The 17,151-nt window shown below is 47.3% G+C and overlaps 1 protein-coding gene across 7 annotated transcripts; it reads right to left on the bottom strand.

Annotated features, from left to right (window-relative positions):
• Nucleotides 1-1,272: 1,272 nt before the first annotated feature.
• On the bottom strand, nt 1,273-16,348 carry LOC108401227 (asialoglycoprotein receptor 2). Of its 7 annotated transcripts, none has more exons than XM_017667024.3 (9): nt 16,149-16,321; nt 15,730-15,937; nt 11,344-11,463; nt 11,083-11,175; nt 10,416-10,487; nt 10,144-10,230; nt 9,923-10,068; nt 5,891-5,997; nt 1,273-5,656 (listed from the first exon to the last, which is right to left on the bottom strand). In XM_017667024.3, the coding sequence occupies exons 2-9, from the start codon at nt 15,794-15,796 to the stop codon at nt 5,491-5,493; spliced, it is 858 nt and encodes a 285-aa protein (XP_017522513.1). In that variant the 5' UTR covers nt 15,797-15,937; nt 16,149-16,321; the 3' UTR covers nt 1,273-5,490. The 7 variants fall into 7 exon arrangements, with proteins under 7 accessions (XP_017522513.1, XP_017522511.1, XP_036882790.1 ...); XM_017667022.3 differs by having other exon boundaries at nt 11,083-11,178; nt 15,730-15,863; nt 16,149-16,319; XM_037026895.2 differs by having other exon boundaries at nt 11,083-11,178; nt 15,730-15,985; nt 16,149-16,318.
• Between the last annotated feature and the right edge of the window lie 803 nt (nt 16,349-17,151).

Below are 17,151 nucleotides of genomic sequence, written 5' to 3'. Positions count from 1 at the left end.
TTTCTAATTTTTAAGTTGAATAATTGGCTTATTTATTTTCAATCTTAGGTTTTAGTTATAAAAACATGAGGCCATACTTTTTCCTCTGAAAAGGTGTATCCCCTAAGTTTTGATCTATTTCATTCTCTTCTAGATAATTTTCACTTTTTATTAAAAAATAGTTGACATGCAATATTATAGTAGTTTCAGGTACACAGCATAGTGACTCAACAATTATGTACACTGCAAAATGCCCACCACAATAAGTGTAGTCACCATCTGTCCCTATACAAAGATATTATATTATTGGCTATGTTCCCCATGCTATACTTTTCATCCCCATGACTTAATTATTTTATAACTGGAAGTTTGTACCTCCTATCCCTTTCACTTATTTCACTCATCTCCCAGTCCCTCCTCCCCTACAGCAACCACCAGTGTGTTCTCTGTATTTATGAAAATAAATATATACTGTGGAATATTACTCAGCTATTAAAAAGAATGAAATCTTGTTATCCACAACAATGGATAGACCTAGAGGGTATTGTGCTAAGTGAAATAAGTCAGACAGAAAAAAACACATACCATAGGATTTCACTTATATGTAGACTATATCATTGAATGTAAAAAACAAGACAAACAAACAAAACATAAATAGACTCATAAATAAAAAATAAATCCCATTTGGTCATAGTGAATGATCCTTTTACTGTATTTTAGAATTTGGTTTGCTAATATGTTGTTGAGCATTTTTGCATCTATGTTCATCAGGGATATTGGTCTGTAATTTTTTTTTTTTAGTATCTTAGTCTGGTTTTGGTATCTGGGTAATGCTGGCCTAATAGAATAAATTTGGGAGCATTCTCTCCTATTTTGGGGGATGTTTGAGAAGAATAAGTATTAACTTTTCTTTCAGTGTTTGGATAATTTTCACTTTGAATCATGGTAATATGGGAAAGTATTTATTCATTTGCAAATAGCTGGGACATTTTGGTTCTCTTTATATTTAAATATAATTTTAATTTAATTGTATTATAATAAGAGGATGCAAAAATCTCTTCTTTTTGGCACTTACTAAGACCTTTCTTTGATAGATTGTCGTGGCAAAATTCTAAAAGCATGGTACAAACAAGTGTTGTTTTTATTTATTGTTATTATTATTATAGGAAGCTATTGGCTCCCACCATTTGCTCATCCTTCAGAGACAATTTTACTTTATCAGATGTTGTTTACAACCATAGAACACATTTCAGTTTCCTTCCTCCTCCAGTGAGTCATCCTGATAACTCAAAAGAAGAGAAAGTTGTTTATTGTAATTTTCCATCTTGTATTACTGTGGTACTGTTAATACAATTGATAAGCCAATATTGATACATTATTACTAAGTAAAGTCCACAGTTTACATTAGGATTCACTCTTTGTGTTGCCAGTCTGTGGGTTTTGACAATGTATAATGACATGTAACCACTTTTACAGATCATACAGAACAGTTTCACTCTCCCTAAAAATCCCCTGTGTTTTAACTATTCATTGCCTCTCTTTCTCCTCCTGAATCCCTGACAACCACCGACCTTTTTACTGTCTCCATAGTTTTGCGTTTTGTCATATAGTTGGAATCATATAGGAAATAACCTTTTCAAATTGGCTTCTTTTACTTAGCAATACTTAGCACTTACTTTTACTGTAATAATTTAGAAGTTATATTTTCAATTCAAACTATAGCTCAGTGATTGAAAAGAGTAAGTTTGGAGCCCAGAATCTAGGATTTAGAGGGCAACACTGAACAATATAATGTAATATCGGTATTGCGTGTCAACCATGAGTCTCCAGAGGTCCTCCATGAGAACCCTGAGGACAGTGAGCAGGGAGGCAGGCAGTGCCAGCAGATTTCAAGCAAGTGGCACCCTCACCACGGCCCAGAGGCCAACCACCTGACTCTTGACTGCTTCTCTTAGATCACCACTTCCACTCTCCCAGATTAAAAAAGCCTGCTGAGAGGCAGGTATGATAACTGAAAGGCCCCATCAAGGCACATCAGCGCTAATTTTCAAAGACCAGGGGGAAAGGGAACATCCTAAAGAAGGGGGAAGTTCACATGCAGAGGCTCAGGCCTGGAACAGGGTCAGATCTCAACAGCACACTGAAAGCTGGAAAACAAGGACTGAAGCCTACAAAACAGTAAAGGGAGATTATTTTCAACCTCGAATTCTATATTCCCACAAATGACCTGGCAGTCTCTCAAAGAATGTCCCTCCCTTACCCACTTTTCCAGTGAGCTACTAGAGGGGATGCATCAACGAAACAAGGGAATTAACCGAGAAAGAAGAAGACACAGATCCAGGGAAGACAGGATCCAACCCAGGGGAAAGGGAGGGGCCCAGGAATTTCTCAGGACAAGTAGGGAGTCCCAGGATTACTCTTGTGCCCATGGGTTAGAGAACGTCCTCTCCAGTGGGAGCTGAGAACACAAGACCCGGTGGGGCAGGGAGAGTGGAGGAGGGAGGTACAGAGCTGGACTGACAGTGAGCCCAGGGAGCTTGAGCTGGAGGACCACTCGTGGTTTCCTTCGAAGACTCCCAAGGGCCTATATGAACATCTCCACATGATTGTAAGTTTTCGAACTATGAAAACAGAGGTGGTTTTAAGTACAATTGGTTAAGACGGACAGGCCAACTTCCCCTCCTGCACTTCCCTCAGTGTCAGGTAGCTTTTCTTCATGTGACTGAGAAGTTAGGTTGGAGTACATTTGGCTTGAGAGGGACATGGATATAGATGTGCACCACATCGTGCGTTCTTGCAGTTGGCCCACTAGCACAGGAATGGCTTCCAGGGGCACTTCTGCCACCAACTGTGCAGGCTCTCTTGGGGATGACACCACGTGGGACATGAACTTGCCCTCAAACACTTGGCATCAGCAATAAAGCAGCAGCCTTCTAGAGGAAACAATCATCTTTCTTTTCCTGTGTGGAAAAGTCACCCTACAACATCTTTGTCATGTGCAGAGATAAACAATGAATATGTAGCAAGAAAGTATAGGAAAAATAGATATTAGAGGTGTGTTTGATTTTTAAGGTATTATTGTATCCTTTTTCTGGATTTTGTGGTGTTTAGGGTAACTTTCAGCTCTTTTTAATTTGGGGGGGAGTTTCTACACAAATAATTTTGTGTTAATAACTTTTTTTCCTAAAGAGGGCTTCCCAAAACCATGTACACCTCAGGCCCTGTGAAACTTGGGTTCCGCCCTATGGTTCTAGGGGGGGAAATTGACAAATGAAATACTGGGTATATGACTTTTGCATGTGCAGAAAATTATATTGTCAGGCTTTTTACAGTTAAGGAAGATTTCATAATAGGTTCAAAGAATATGAAGTGACTTTTTAAATGAAACAATTATTAACTTCAGAAGAAACAAAAGTTGTGCAAGAAAGGAAATGTAATCAGCCCATACCACTTGGCTCAGCAGTTAACAATGTTGACACACCATAACTGATGGATTCTGAGTAGGGATTTAAATGAAAATTGCTGTAGACTATGTTATAAGATTGTACCTCATCTACATGATAAAGAGTGACTAAGTAATGTCAGCCATTGATAAAGAGAGATCCATTTATGTGTATTATTTACAAATCCAGATGTCAATACTGGGAAAAGCAACAAAAACACTTAAAGTGGGTTCTCTGAACAGCAGGAGTGGCTGCTTCTAGCACTGCATGACTTTAAACTGCATGTGTTATATTACTTTCATAATTTTAAAATTTAATGCCAATCATATATATATATATATATTTTTTCAATCATATATATTTTGAAGGAGAAATCCTAAAAAATCTTGCAACTGACAATTGGGACTCTTGACCTAGCATAAGTTTAGAAGCAAAAATTGCTTGAACTATTATATGTGAAGACAAATAAAAATGGTACTGAGTTGTCCACCATACAGAATGATTAAATAACATGTGGCACATCCATACTTTGAAATTCCTTACACTACTAAATTCAGTGAGGTATAACTTGTCAAGGAATAAGATAGATTGTATTAAAAGTTCACCTGACAATGGAAAGTTTAAAAAGCAAGCTGCATAGGGATATGTAGAACTGCATATAGGCAGATTTGCAAGAAAGGGCCTGACAGGAAACCAAACATTATTCTGGGTGTGTTTGTGAGGATGTTTTTGAATGAGATGGACATTTGAATTGATAAAGCAGATTTTCAATGTGGTGGGCCTCATCTAATCAGTTGAAGCCCTGAATAGAACAAGAAGCCTGACCCTCCTGTGAGTTGGGAGAGTTCTTCCTGTTTGATCCCCTTCAAAGTGGGATATCAACCTTATCTCTGCCTTCAGACTGAGAAACAACAGCTCTTCCTAGGTCTTGAGCCTGCTGTCTTTCTATGCAAGTACACTGTTGCCTCTCCTGGGCTCCAGCTTGCCTACTCACCTGCAGAACTTGGGACTTGTCAGCCTCCATAATCGCATGAACTAATTCCTCACAACAAATCAATCTGTCTCTTTACACACACACACACACACACACACACACACACACACACACACACACACATCCTATTGGTTCTGTTTCTTTGGAGAACCCTGGCTAAAACAATATCCATGAAACAGTTAACTCTGGAGAGAGGTGGGAGGGCCGAGGGAAGAGCATCCTGTGTGTATGGGTGTGTGTGCACCTGTGTATTTGAAATATTTTTTACTAATAGTATATATTACTTTTGTAATAAAAGTAAAATCAAATTGCTTAAAGGCCCTTTTAAGGTCAGTGTCAGAACAATCTTTGGGAGGTGAAGTCTACCCACCATGGAAAAGGTTAGTGATACCCTGTGCTCGAGATACATTTAGATCTCTTTGGTGTCAAAAAGAGGCAGCAGGCAGCCATGTTGAAAGTAGTGGGAAAGGGTCTTATGAATCCCCTTCTCTTGGCAAACATTTTTCACTGGCCTTTGCTAGCCCTGTCTGTGGTTCCCAGGCTGAGAGGGGAGCCGGGGCACTCCCTGAACCTTCTTCTGGAGATCACCCCTGCAGGAAAGCTGTTTCTGTGGGTAACCCCTCAGGGGGTGGGCAGGCTGTCCAGTCCCCAGCCCAGCGGCTCCTCCCCACCCCATCCCCCAGTGCCTTCCAATGAGTGGTTCTGCTCCAGCCTCTTCCCTGACCATGTCCCTTGAGAGTGGGTGTCAAGAAGCAACTTTCTAGCACTTCATATTATTCTCTTCCAGACCCTTCCTTTCCCTTTGCACCCTAAATTTCCCAGCTCCAAATAACCAGTCCACAGAGAGTTTCAAGTATTTGTTTCTTCTTTTCCTACTCCACTGAGGAGGCTGAAAATTATAGTAAGTACAGTGAGTTGCAGGAGGTGTGATCTCAGTCTCTCCAGCGTCTGAGATTCTTAGATCACCCCCTTCTATCTCTGCTCAACCCTTCCCCATACCTCTACCTCTATTCTTCCTTTCTTCAAAATCCCCAGTAGAGCAGCTGGAGTCAGGGCAAGTTAGAGACCTGCTGGTCAGAACCCCTGGCTGGTAATGTTCCGCCTCATCTCACACACCCAGCGTTGCACCTGCTGGCAGAAATTGTCGTTCCAGCGGCCATCAGACCGGACTTCGGCACAGTCTTCACCTCCACCCACCTCGTGCCCCTGCCAGTCGTCTGGCTGAGTGGCGGCCCAGTTCCTAGGAAGGCAGGACAGAACTCAGGCTCTGACCACAGCCCTCCCAGCAGCCCTCCCCCCACCTCAGGAGAGCCCTTCCGGGAGCAGAAGCTGCAGACTTGGAGGTTAGGAGTCTGGTGGGGAGAGGGTTGGGGGATTTGGTCCCTGAGGGACAAGTGGGAGTGTACTGGTGCAAAAGGCAAGGTGGCCCACTCCAGGCCAAACTAACAAAGAGAGAAAGGAGGAGACCACTTACTTATAGTTATGCCTATAATCTGTGCCATCTACCCATTTCCAAGAGCCATCGCTGTCAGTCAAACCTATCCAGGTATGAAAGGGGTTCGTGTGTTGTACAATGAATTTCTGGAAAACAGGCAGAAGGGAAGTGTCTAGTCCCTTGTAGCTCCACGCAGGCATTAGCTGTGGTTGCCTCAGCCTGCCCCAGCCTGATCTGTCCCCAGGCTGAAGCATCAGTTCTCAGGACAACCAGTTCCTTGCCTTTTGTTTCTGTAACCATTGATATTATTTAGGGAACGTTTCCTGGACTAAAGCTAAGCACTTTACAAGGATTATCCTCTTTAATCCTCACAAAGCTCCCTACACTGGGCACTCTAACGGTTCACAGATCACACATGAGATTAAGGAACTTGCATAGTTGTTAGAGCCCAGAAAGTCAATCTAGTGCCTGAGTGTGTGACCGCTGCCTCCCTGTCCCCCACCCCACTATGCCCCCGACTCCATTCCCAGCTCACAGCTGCTACCCTGACTCTAGTCCTCTCCCCATCTCCACCCACAACCTCAAACTCTTGGAATCCTGACTCTGGACCCATGGACCCCAACACTTACTAAGGGTCTTGATTTCACTGGCCTCTCATCTGTCCCTGCTCCTGCTCCTAAATGTAGCTGTCATTTCCAGAGGTTTGCCAGGCCCTGGAGCTTCCAAGCCTGGACCCAGTGCCCAGAGCCCTGGTATGCCTTGGCTACATGGGGCCTGGCAGTCCGTGCTGAAAACAGGAGCCTGCCCTGGGTGTGAGGGGCGGCCAGCCAGCCAGCGGGCAGGAGCTGGGCTGAAAGTGGCCTCTGGGCTAGCTCCCAGGACTTGTGCACACCTCCAGGACAACCAACACCCAAGGGACTTTCTCTTCCAGATATGCTCTTCATGGGCTGAAGCCTCATGGTTTGTGGGGGCAGCACGGGGAGGTGGTGGGGGAAATGGAAGGATGAGTTGACCCACAGCACAAATGACAGTTCTTTGGCCTGCAAGTGAAAGGGCTCCAGGTGCATCTAGAGAGAAATTTCCTAATTCTACTCTAACTTTCTTGAGACACAACTAACACTGAAGTTAGTCACCTCATCTGAGGACAGATACATAGCACTTTTGAGTTCTAGAATCTTGGATATAGGACTATGTCCTGTGCATGAAGGGACAGTCCTTAAAGGCTGAGGGGGGCTGCTCCACAGATTCAGAGGAGTCACCAAAACTGGAGGAAGTGCCTGGAGACAAGATATTCTGTCTGCTGCCCCAGTGCCCTCTTCCCATTACCAAAGAAGCTGAATATCTGAATGAAGAACACAAATCATCAATATCCAGCTCTCTGTGTTGAAGACTGAGAGCAGGAATCGAACAGTGCCAGATGATCCGAAGATGGTCCTGGAGAATTCATCTCCTCTATTCTTGGAAAAATAACAGGCAAGAAAGAATTGTACCCATTCACAAAAGTGGCAGACTGAGGAAATTCTCATGGAACATATGCAAAAATAAAAAGAATGAGGAGGAAGAGGAGGAGAAGGAAATAACTGTGATATTAAAAAGAAAGATAAAAAATATACTTTGAAAAGCAGACATGTTTTAAAACATGAGATATTAGAGAACAATTTCTTTACATCCTCATGAAAACTAAAGAGGAGATGAATGCTATCAAATATCAAAGAACATATCAAAGAAGAAAGATAACACAGTGATAAGTAAAGGGCAGAAGTTGAAGAGAACATTTTGAACTGTATAAAAAAGAACCAGGAACTTGGCAGAAAAGCAAGCCTGAGATATGGAAGATGAGAAAAGGACCCAGAATGCAGAGGGAAAGAGAGACAGATGGGCGTGAACAGCAACAAGGTGGCGGTTGTGGGGGCAGGCATGGCAGACGTCGCTGGATGGTGCGTTCCCGAGGAGAGAACAAGCGGACAACAGACAACATCCAGACATATTACTTAAGAAAATCTAAAATGTTAGAGAACCTAACTTAACTCTGCTGGCCTCAGAGCAAAACTATAGAGAGAATGAGCACCAAAATATATCTGGATGAAGTTAATGAAATTCCAAATAACAAAGACTCCAACTATTTAGGCAAAACACTCAAGGGGTCTAGGAGATCAAGAGTGAGGCATTAAAAACTTCAAAGATGCTAAAAGACTAGATCTTGATTGTTCTCAACACAAAAGAGAAATCACAATTATGTGACATGATAAAGATGCTAGCTAACACTACTGTAGTAGTCACATTGCAATATATAAATGTATTACACCAACACATTGTACACCTCAAACTTACACAGCGTTATATGCCAATTCCACCCCAGTTTTTTAAAAAAAGAATAAGGCATGTGAGCAATAATGTGTTACTTTCCTCATCTTTCATGTGGAAAGGAATAGAACCCTGATTTTTTTTGAAGCCAGTAAATTTCAACCCATTATTAAGTTACAAAGGTAATCACTAATATAACTAAAAATAAGTTACATCTCGTTCAAAATACCATAGGGAAGAAAATGAAAAGGACACATTTCACATAGCAAATGGGAGAAAATGAGAAGACTATAAACAGAAAAAAGACAGGATTAAGATTAAACACACTTATTAAAAATCAATGGAAATGAGATGTATACCTATTAAAAGAAAAAAGACTCATTAGATTTTTAAAAGTCAAAACCAAAACTAATACACAACTGATAGGAGAAATACCTTAGACCTGGTTATATAGTAGCATCTCTTGGGGGAACCTTTAGAAATCTCAGTACCTCAGATGAATCCAAGGTGAATTAACCCAAACTCTTTGAGTGTGAGACCAGGTGTCAATATTTTTTAAACTCCGCAAGTTTAAAAGCTTACAAGACCCAGCCAAAGCTGGGAATCACTAACCTAAAACAGAGACTCAAGAAGCTCAGAAATGAAAGGATGAACAGAGCTATATTAAGCATGCAGGTAAAAAGAAATCAAGGACCATTCTATCTATACCACAAGATGATTTCAAGGCAAAAAAGTATTAAACCAGATGCTGACATTCACTTCATAATGATGAAAGCACAATCGATCCACCGCGAAGTTGTAGCCATCAGGAACTTGCTGTGGGCCAAGTCACAGAGAACTGAAATCTTAGGTTGACCCCCATGAAATTGACATGCGTATAGGCCCACATTGCTTGGATATTGGCAACTTCAACCTGATCAGTAAAGCAAAATATGTTTGTGATCATTCCACCATGTAAATATACATATATTAAACACATAACATATAAATATATGTACATTTGATAAATACATTCTAGTGACATGTACTAGTTGACAGCATGGGCTGAAGAGGTAGAGAGGGTTAGGGTCCTGGCTCCGCCTGACATACTAGCTGGGCGGCAAGTTTCTTAACCTCCCTGATCTTTAGTCCCTCATCTCTACTTCCTCAAGGTGGGGATGAGAGTGCCTACCCCACAGGGTTGGGAGAATTGCAGAAGTGAATACATGAAAGTGCCTGGCATACGGTAAGGACTCGGGAAATGCTACTATTTATATCCTCCTTTTCCAAAATATGCCCCACCTATTCTAATGGGTTTGTTCTTCTCTGTGACTTTGGTGTTGGGGGCTGTGGTCTGGTGGCAGCAGAGGGGAGGGGAGATCTGGAGTGATTTGGAGGGACCCAGTGACCCCCGGCGGGTGTGACACTGGGAATCCCACCCATTCTGTTCCTGACCCCCACATCCCAAGGCCAGTACACAGCAAGAAGGGGCTTCTAGCGCCTCCCCGGAGTTCCCCACCAAGCCCGGCCCATCAGCTCCTTCTGCTGCTGATCTGCCCCCTCGGTCGCCTGCTCACCTGGCTCCCGCCCCTTCGCCCAAGCCCCCAGCGGCCATCTCCCATCGCCTACGGGGAATGGCTGCCCCACCGGGAACCTCTCAGAGCTCTGTTAGACCTCTGCCTCTGGACTCTTCCATAGGTTAAAAAAAGTAACAAAGCGAGCCTATTCCAGGCTCCCAGAGTCTGCACTCCTGAGTTCCCTCCCGCCTGTAGGAAGGGTCCGGGTCACCTGCTCCTCCCTGGAGTTGACGACCACCAGGTGGGCGTTCTCCAGCTGGCAGTACTTCTCAGCCTCGGGCCAGGTCTTCCCAGAGCGAGAGAACCAGTAGCAGCTGCCTTCACGCTCCAGCCAGTCCACCGGGCAGCATTCTGTGCCTGGCGGGCAGAGCGGGCTGAGAGCCAGCTGGAGGGGGCAGGCACACCAGGACTGTGAGATGCCCCCGTCCCTACCGTTGCTCTGGAAGAATGTCATCTGACAAGCCAGGACTCGCAGATCCAGTGGGAAGTGTTTCAGGTGAAGCAGCAAGGCGGCGTAATCTAGGGGACAGGGAGGGGCGGCGGTGGGGGCAGTGGGGTGCCCCGCCCACCAGGCCCCCCGCACTGCTTTTCACCTTTGGCTGGGGAAGCAGAAGGCGCGCTCACAACACACACACACACACACACACACACACACACACACACACACACACACGCACACACACACACACGGGAGCGGCTCTGACCTGCCTTCTGGTCCTGCTTCTGTTTCTCCAGCTTGGCTTCCAGAGATGTCAGCCTGTCACCTGCACTGCCTCCTGCAAAAGCGGAAAGCCAAACCGTTTTCCCTCCGTTCTGCCTCCTTGACATCCGTCCAGCCTCTCCCACCAGAGCACCAGCCCAGGGCTACCACCACCTTGCCCTGGGGTGTTACACACGCTGCCCCGCCCCCAGCCTCTCCAGCCTGGTCCCTGTGCTGTCACAGTGGCTTACTGGGCACAAACCTGCTCAGGCCACTCCCCTGCTTAAATCCCTTCCATAGGTCCCCACTTTCTGAAAAGAAAGCATCACTTCATTGGCACGGCCTGCCTCCCTGCCCCACGCCTCCCACTGAGCCACCACTGCTGCCCCCCACCAGACGTGTTTACAGTCGCAGAATGGGCAGTGTGCTCCCCCTGGCAGGTACGGATTTGGTTCTCTCTACCTGGCATGAACCACCATCCTCTTCCCCTCCTGTTCCTCCTCCAGGGTCCTTCAGCCCAGGGAGCAGCGTCCCAGGCCTTGCCTAGCTCCTCTGGCTGGGTTATCCACCCAGCACCCCAAACACTGTGTGACCCAGCACACCTGTGTGAGAAACTGCTGCCTCGCCCACATGGCCCACCCAGGCCCTCCCCTGGGGGCATGCCCGCTCACCGTGGGAGCTGAGAGCCTGGATGTCCCCCAGCGTGCTGGAGGAGAAGTTGCTGAAAGTTGCTTTTAGGGTCCACAGCTCCATTTGCAGTAGGGCTTCTTGTCAGGAGAGAGGGACGGGACAAAGTGGAGGGGGCTGCCTCCCGAATGATAAGCCCCATCATCGCCCATGTCCCTGGCCCCCTCACTACCCCATATTGCCCCAGCACTGCCCATACCCCCTCCCCCAAGCTGCCCCTCCCTGCTGGCCCCCTTGACTCTCACTTTGGGACCCAATCACACAGATGGCCACCAGCAGCAGGACGTTGAAGCCCAGGACCAGCAGACTGAGGTGAGGCCTGGAGCAGAGGTGCTGTAGCACACGGGGCTGGGGAGGAGGCAGCCCTGTGAGAGAAGGAGGGTCAGGAGGAGGGGCATTGGGACGGGGGAGCTAGAGAGCAAATATAATGGGAGCAGAAGTCTGTGGGGTACAGCCCGGGTGGGTGGGAGGAAAGATGGGGGTAGCTGTCAGGGGAGTCAGGGGGCTCTGACCCCAGCGTCCAGGCATTGCACACACATGAACACGTGCACATTACTCCCATCATCTGTGTGCAAAGCCCCAATCTTGGACCCCAAGGTCCTAGAGGCAGGCCCTGTATTCTCATGCCTGGGCCCCTCAGACAAGCCCCAAACTAGAAAATCTGCCCCCCAATCCCCTTGGGATCCTTCAGTCCAGGCCATTCCATTCCCCAAGGGACACCCTCCAAGCCCCATCCTCTCTCACCTCCCACCCTTCAGGGCCTTCTCTCCCACTGCCCTCTGCCCTTGCACCCCCAGAACCCTGTCCCACTGTGAGCCCTCTCCCCTAGCCCTCAGTCATGCCACAGAAACTGTTTCCTCCCCTCAATCAACCCTGACCATACATACACATACACACACAGACATTTCTCATTTCACCCTCATACTCATGGCTGCACACACGCTCACTGGCCCTAGCACTGCCCATACCTCCTCCCCATCACTGCTCCATTCCTGGACCCTCACTTTGGGACCAGTCACATAGATGGGGTCACCAGCAACAGGACATTTAAGCTTACAACGAGTGAGCATACACCCTCATTAACACATTCTCACGCTCACACACAGTAACACGCACATTCACATACATACACTCTCACATCCAGAGCATACATTCACATACACATACACTGACACACAACTGCACACACCCACATGCGCTCTCACGCATGCATGCACCCACATCTCCACACACACAGAGCTGGCTTTACCTCTCCTGCCATCTTTAAAGGCCTGGAGCAGTGGCTGCCCTCCCAGCCCTCAGCTCCTGCTTTTGCTCCATCCACCTGTGAGCAAAATGCTTCCTCTCCTTTAGACCCAACCTTCCCTCCCTCTTCATTGCCAGCACACACAGGCACTCTCACATTCTAGGGTGGCTCAGTCAGGGGCCCAGAATCTCCCTCCCCAGTTTATCTCCTGTCGCCACCCTGAGTTGGACACCAGAACTCTTGACCTCCTAACACCAATGACTGTCACCTTCCTCCATTTCAACTGCACCCAGGACCCCATCTTGAGCCAGAGAGGCCAGGCCTTGAACACCCCCACTGCCCACGCTTTTGCCTCTCACCTTCCCACAGTCTTCCCTGATGCCCTGTGTTTCTCTCCATCCAGAGCTCTTCCTGACCACAGTCTTCCCCACCAGCTAGGACTTCATGGTTGAGCCCCTGACTTCTCTCTTCAGTACTTTCCAGGCAGTAGGCCCTTATTCTGCTTCCCAACCCAACCTATGACTATAACCCCCAACTCTGGGTCAGCTCAGCCACCTGTCTCTGCACCTCTACCCCAAAAGATAAGTGTGGTGGCTGAGTCAGCTAGGCCACCAGCTAGGCCAGTTGTTCAGGTGTCTCAATTTTCTCGTGTCCATTTACATGAAGTATCTAAAAATAGTCAAACTCACAGAAATTGAGAGTACACTGGGGAAATGGGGTTGCCATTCAATAGGTATAAAGTGTCAGTTATGCAAGATGAATAAATTCTAGAGATCTGCCATGCAACATTGTGCCTGTAGTTAACAACACACTGTTGCACACTTAAACCTTTACCTTCTTAAATTAATTGTTTCTTAAATTAATTACCTTCTCATATTAATTGTTCTTACCACAATAAAAAAAAAATGGGGGTAAGAATAGTAGCTACCTGAATGGAATGCTCTGAGAATTACCTGAGTTAAGACATATAAAGTGCTGCTTAAGCAAATTTGAAAGTTAAAAAATAATAGGAACTAGATTTATCCTCCCTGCAGAAACAACCAAAACCAAAAACAGACAGCTATAAGAAACATTTTTTAAGACCTGGACTTCAGGTAACAAAGGACAATGATCTCTGAGAGATGGACAAATGAGATGAGTGCTACAGCTGTCCCAGCCTACTGCTGGGAGAAAGTTTTCAGGCCAAGCGGCAATGGGAAAATCCAAGCAGAATCCAGTTCTTGAATTGAGGAGATGGAGCTGAGATTCTGAGGAGACCAAAGTGGTTAGCGTTCTCAGGACAGCATATCAGAGAGGAGAGACTGAACAGAGAATCTATACCACAAGATGACCCTCTGCAGAGGGTCAACAATCAGCTGAGTAGTAATCAGTACATATATGTAAGAAACACTACCCAAGGCCAGGAGAAAAACAGTGCCTAGCACTCAAGCAGGGCTGGGAACAGTGCCTGTTCCCTCCAGCCAGACTGGAAAACTCATAACCCACAGGGTATTGGGTAGAGTACCCAAGTTCAGACCTGCCCAACAAATCATAAAAGCAAAACCAAAAGAATCAAATTGACTCTAAGTTACTTAACTGCATTTCAGAACAAAGCTCAAGAATATTTGGAGGGATGCAAATATATCCCACACACAGCAAGGTAAAATTCACAATGCCTGGCATCCAATCAAAGATTACCAGGCATACAAAAAAAGCAGGAAACCATAGCTAATAATGAGGAAGTTAATAAATCTATCAAAACTAATCTAGAACTGACATAGATGTTAGAATTAGTAGATAAGGATGTTAAAACAGGTATCATGACTATCACATGTTCAAAAAATTAAGTAGAGTATCAAGGAAAGTATTTTAAAGCCCTAAGTTGAACTTCCAGACATAAAAATTAATGTCTGAAATGAAAACACCCTGGGCAGAATTCATGGAAGATTAGACACGTATAAGGAAAGATAGGTGAAATTAAAGACATAGCAATAATAACCATATAAAAAGAAACACCAAGAGAAAAAAAGAATCCAAAAAAAAAAGGGGAGGGAGGAGCATTGGTGAGCGGTGAGACTATAACATACGCATAATTGGAGTCCTTAAAGGAAGGAGGAGATGGGGCAGGCAGAAAAAAAATTTGAGGAAACAATGGCCAAAACATTTCCAAATTTGCTGAAAACAACAGGCACATAAAGTGGTAGGAAGAGTGGCAGATGGTCCCTGGTAGGCAAGTGATAGATGTCACCCCACAGGAAGGCTGCTGGAGAGAAATGCCTTAACGGTTGGACCTCCTCGGACCTGCCCTATGCTGTTGTCTCTCAGGCCTGTCGAGTGTGTGCCTGTTTCCATGACATCCAAAACCTCTTGCCCCACATCCGGCCGCCCCCGCAAGCCTCCTGCTTAAACTCTGAATCCTCTTGGCCCCAGAAGATTCGACAATATCCCAAACCATTTCTGAGTGTCACTGCATACCAGGCATCACAGGGGCAGAGGATGCAGAGGGGAGGGGTCGAGACATGGCATCTGCCCTGTGTAGCTTCCTGCCTGGTGGCAAGGCCTGCCAGCCTGCTACCCAAAGAAGGGAGAGCCTAGCTGTGGGAGTGCCTGGCCCTCTGCTGCTCCTCCCTGCCAGCTCCCGCCCTGCCTGTAACAGCACCAGCCCTCCCTTGGTCTGCCAGCCTCAGGAGTGGGGGATCCCTCTTCCCAGCCCAGGCTAACCAATTCCCCCTCCCTGAGATCAGAGCCCCAAGCCCTCCTGTTTCTGCAGAGCCTGGTGGAGCAGCACCCACACATCTAACACCCCCTCCCGCACCCCTGGCTCCTGCCCATCCACCTGGAGCCGCTCAGATCTCTCTTACTTTAAGATGTTTCCCAGACACTTCGGACCTTCCAGTTAAGAGTTGGTACCGAAGGATTCAGGCAGGAGGTGGAGATCTTCCAGGAGAGTGGAGATCTTCCAGGATCTCTCTGTGCCCATTCTCCCACCCACGCATCCTCCCTTACACACACACACACACATGCACGCACCCTCTCCTGGCTGAATGTGCTTTCCCTGCACACATAAATGTGCATACACACATGCACACACACACACACGGCACATGCTGCTCAGATTGGAAGGAAGAGAAGAGGAAGTCATTTCCAGCTCCCAGCTGCTCCCTCACCTCTGAGTAACACCCTCTCCTGGGGCTCTGGGAGTGGAGAGAAAGGTGGCGTCAGGAGGCAAGCAGAGGTTTTGGACACCTCACATCTAGAGGGGCCCAGTGTCTGTCACAGAGTGAATGCAACAGAGACCTCAGAGAGACAGAGAGAGATCAGGAGCTAGACCCAGACACTGGACCCTCATCTCTCCAAAATGGCTCTTCCCTCCTGGGATGGTGCCCATGAATGCCAGGCCCCTCACCTCTACCGAGCTGGTGATCGTTTTCCTCGGAGTCCAGCTGCTGGATGTCCTGAAAGTCCTTTGCCATGCTGGGTGTGGGGCAGGAGCTGGACCTGGGCCGGGTTGAGGCTGCTCTCAGGCCTGGTGCTAAGAGGCTAATTCAGGTGCAGGTTGACCATGGAGTTGGATGTAGGGTCAGGGTAGGTCAAGGCGACAGCTGAGGTTAGGTCTGAAGTTAGAGGCGGGTTTGGAGCTGAAACACAGCTGGGTCCCATCCCTTCAGGGGAGATTGCTTGGGTCTTGACATGGCCAGAAGCCTTCTGCCAACTTTCAAGGTCCAGACCACTGCAAGTCTTCCCATCCAGCCCCGCTGTCCCTGAAGTAGGACCTCTTTAATCCCAAACATCCCCAGTCCCACCTGCCTCCCCAACTTTGGATACCTGTTAAAGGTATGGAGGGCTGACTCCTGGGTTCTTCAGGCAGCCCAGGCCCCAGGGCAAAGGAGAGGTGAGAGCCAGGAAAAGCAGCGGGTGGCGCTTGGGAGGTGGGAGAGGAGGAGAGGGGGCTGGTCCTGGCTGGTCCTGAGTGTCCCAAGTGGTTCTAACCTGGCATCTCCTGCCCCCGGGACTTTGGACAGTAAATAGAAGTGGACATGGGGTTGGAACTCAGGCATGTGTAAGAGAGGTGGGGGACAGGACTCTCTCTGTTCTTCCCAGAAAAGGGGGTCTCCTGGTGTGTCCCCGCAACACCCACATGCCGGCACCGCAGGCTGCGCTGCAGGGTTTGGGAGGGGGGCCAGGCCAGGGGGCCGGGTACAGATGGCTGTTTCCCCTCCGCCCCTCCCCCTTCCACTTCCTGCCTCCGAATTTCCCAGAATCGTTGGTGTCTCCAAATATCCCTGACCAGGATCAGAGGGGCCGTTTCTCTGCTCTTGCCTAATCTAGCATCTGAGCACAGGCCCCAGCTTCCTGCTGGCTCAGCCACCAGGCACCCCAGCTCTGGGCTCACTCGCTTCATGCTCCCCTCAAGAGCAAAGCCCCTCAAGAACAGGAAGCTCAGTGGGAGGAGGGGAGAGCTTCGCAGAAGGCAGCCTCCTCGGGCAGGAGGAGCTCAACGTCGGCTGAACTGATGCCAAGTTTCAGGGCACAGCGCCCCATGCTGCACCTGGAACTGGCAAGGTTGTACGGAGAAAGCAAGAGACAACCTCTGCATCCTTCTCTTTCTGCTCACTGGGAGGTCAGCAATGTCATTTACCGAAAGCTGACAGATACTTGGACTATTTCTGAAGTTTCCATATTGTCATTCTTTTTTAGGTTTTTTCTGATTTGGGTTGTGCAACTCCATTTTACTTGGCGGGTTTCGGTCTGGGTCTTTCTTCGTTCCTCAGGTGCAGAAAGTTAAGTCAGTCCCTTTGAGCTCCTCAGAGGTCTGAGCAAGACCTTT

The sequence above is a fragment of the Manis javanica genome, chromosome 4 (genome assembly GCF_040802235.1).
Source record: "Manis javanica isolate MJ-LG chromosome 4, MJ_LKY, whole genome shotgun sequence".
Lineage (NCBI taxonomy): Eukaryota > Metazoa > Chordata > Mammalia > Pholidota > Manidae > Manis > Manis javanica.
The sequence above is the reverse complement of the archived record's forward strand: the minus strand, read 5'-3'. Positions and strand labels throughout refer to the sequence as shown.

Excerpts from the sequence above, each read along its gene's own strand:
- LOC108401227 (XM_017667022.3), bottom strand. The coding sequence starts at position 15,796 with ATGGCAAAGGACTTTCAGGACATCCAGCAGCTGGACTCCGAGGAAAAC. Across the intron at positions 10,488-11,082 it reads CCAGGCTCTCAGCTCCCACG|GAGGCAGTGCAGGTGACAGG; the intron begins GTGAGCGGGCAT and ends CCGCTTTTGCAG. Across the intron at positions 10,231-10,415 it reads GAAGCAGGACCAGAAGGCAG|ATTACGCCGCCTTGCTGCTT; the intron begins GTCAGAGCCGCT and ends CCTGTCCCCTAG.